At 38.1% G+C, this 2,290-nt stretch overlaps 1 protein-coding gene across 2 annotated transcripts in view; it reads left to right on the forward strand.

The window, feature by feature from the left end:
* LOC106881172 (dynein assembly factor with WDR repeat domains 1) overlaps positions 1 to 2,290 on the forward strand; it is a 148,272-nt gene that overhangs the window by 122,977 nt on the left and 23,005 nt on the right. For both annotated transcript variants that reach the window (XM_052966314.1, XM_052966313.1), the window contains exon 11: positions 1,086 to 1,258. In XM_052966314.1, coding sequence (XP_052822274.1) covers positions 1,086 to 1,258 — 173 coding nt within the window. The remainder of the gene's footprint in view (positions 1 to 1,085; positions 1,259 to 2,290) is intronic.

The raw sequence follows: 2,290 nt of genomic DNA on the forward strand, positions 1-2,290 counted from the left end.
ACACACACACACACACACACACACACAAACACACACATATATATGCATATATGTATATAAATAATGGATGGTAAAATGCTAGTTTAAATGTGATATAGACAGTTACCAGGAGAGATCAGTATCTTAAATTTCAGCTGAAGAGAATGCAATGACTTTGCTGCACAGAGATATCAAAATCTGTACTCGTTGATATTTTGCTTTCATTTTATGTATACATGCAATATTGCTCAGTATTGCACCTGCTTTCATAATATGCATTGTTGCATCAACCATTCATTGAATCATTTGAAACAGCTGTAAAGGTAAGATTTGATTACATCATGTAAATTGTATATGCAGCATTTCATGTGTGTGTGTGTATGTATGTATATATATATATATATATATATATATATATATATATATATATATATATGTATATCATCATCACCATTTAATGTCCATTTTCCATGCTGGCACGGATTGGATGGTTTGACCATACTGGAATAGTTTGGATGGTTCAAACTAGAGAGCTGCACCGGGCTCCAGTCTGATTTGGTATGAACTCTACAGCTGGATGCCCTTCTTAATGCCAACCACTTTACAGAGTGTGCTGGGTACTTTTATGTGGCACCAGCACAGGACTTTGCAGGTCAATCCTCTTCACCAGGGGTGGGGGGACAAACCTTATCATTTCTGCTGTGGAGCACGGATCTTCTTCAGTACAGCAGAGTGCCAGGCATCTTGATCTTTGTCATTTTTCATGAAAGATTCAGCGTCTTGTGGTTGTCCTTCACTATTTCATCCCATGTCTTCCTGGGCCACCTCTACACATTCCATCTACTTTGAGAGATCGGCACTTTTTTATGAAGCTAACGGCATCCATCTTCATCACATGACCAAACCAGTACATTCTTCTCTCTTGCACACAGCATCTAATTCCTCTTATGCCTAACTTCTCTCTCAATACATTCTTCATGCCTGCTATTGTTTGTCTTTCTCTCCCCCTCTCTCTCTATATATATAGATAAAGATAGATAGATAGACAGACAGATATGTGTGTGTGTATAAATGTTCTATATTTTTCCTCTTTTTATTTTCTCCAGGAAAATGTATTGGAACGTTCCGTGGTCACAAGGACGAAGTTCTAGATGTTGGCTTTGACCTGGCTGGTCAATATTTATTGACTGCCTCTGCTGATGGCACTGCTCGTGTTTACAACACTACCACTCACATTCTATGTTCAAAACTGGAAGGACATGAAGGAGAAATTTCAAAAGTAAATTCTTATAATTAGAATTTTTTTTTGCATAGGTTTGTCCTTGCATAACAAAAGTAAGATGTGATGTTCATGCTTTTAACTAAAAGGTATTTTCAATGTAGGCAAATAAGTATTTTTCACAGTGACACATGACAAAAAAGTTATTGATTTAATAGGCCCTAATGTATTATTATAATTATTTTATTACTTTAATGATCTCAGAGAAATGGAAGACAACATTGATTCCTGTAAGATGTGAAACTAAATACTTCTGAAACAATAACAATGATAACAATTTACTCTTTGGGAGAGGCTTGATTATCTCAATGCTACATTTCCATATTTTTTGTTAAATTTGAAGCAGATAGGATGGCCATGGAAAAAGCTTTTGACAGGGTCCCCTGTTCCCTTATCTGGTGGTAAATGAGGAAACTAGGGATAGATGAATGGTTAGTGAGAGCTGTGCGTGCCATGTACAGGGACGCTGTCAGTAAGGTGAGGGTTGGCAACGAGTATAGCGAAGAATTCCGGGTAGAGGTAGGGGGTCCACCAAGGTTCAGTCCTCAGCCCCCTCCTATTTAACATAGTCCTCCAGGCAATAACAGAGGAATACAAGACAAGATGCCCCTGGGAGCTCTTCTATGCTGATGACCTTGCACTAATTGCTGAGTTACTATCAGAAATAGAGCAGTTTCAGGTGTTGAAGCAAGGACTAGAATCAAAGGGCCTTAGAATCAACCTAGCTAAAACCAAAGTCCTAATAAGTAGGAAGGTAGACAAAACACAAACCCCTACAGGTAGATGGCCCTGCTCGATATGTAGAAAAGGCATAGGTAGAAACTCTATAAGATGTACCCAGTGTAAGCTATGGACACATAAGAGGTGTAGCAATATCAAAGGAAGGCTAACTAGGAAGATAGTTTTTGTATGTGTCAGATGTTCAGGAGCAATAAACACTGAAAATGTGCAGAAAACAACTTTTGCTACATTCCAGGGAGAAAAACTAGAAGTAGTTGATAGCTTCCATTATCTAGGTGACCAAGTTAGTAG

This window comes from Octopus bimaculoides, chromosome 3, assembly GCF_001194135.2.
Source record: "Octopus bimaculoides isolate UCB-OBI-ISO-001 chromosome 3, ASM119413v2, whole genome shotgun sequence".
Taxonomy (NCBI): domain Eukaryota; kingdom Metazoa; phylum Mollusca; class Cephalopoda; order Octopoda; family Octopodidae; genus Octopus; species Octopus bimaculoides.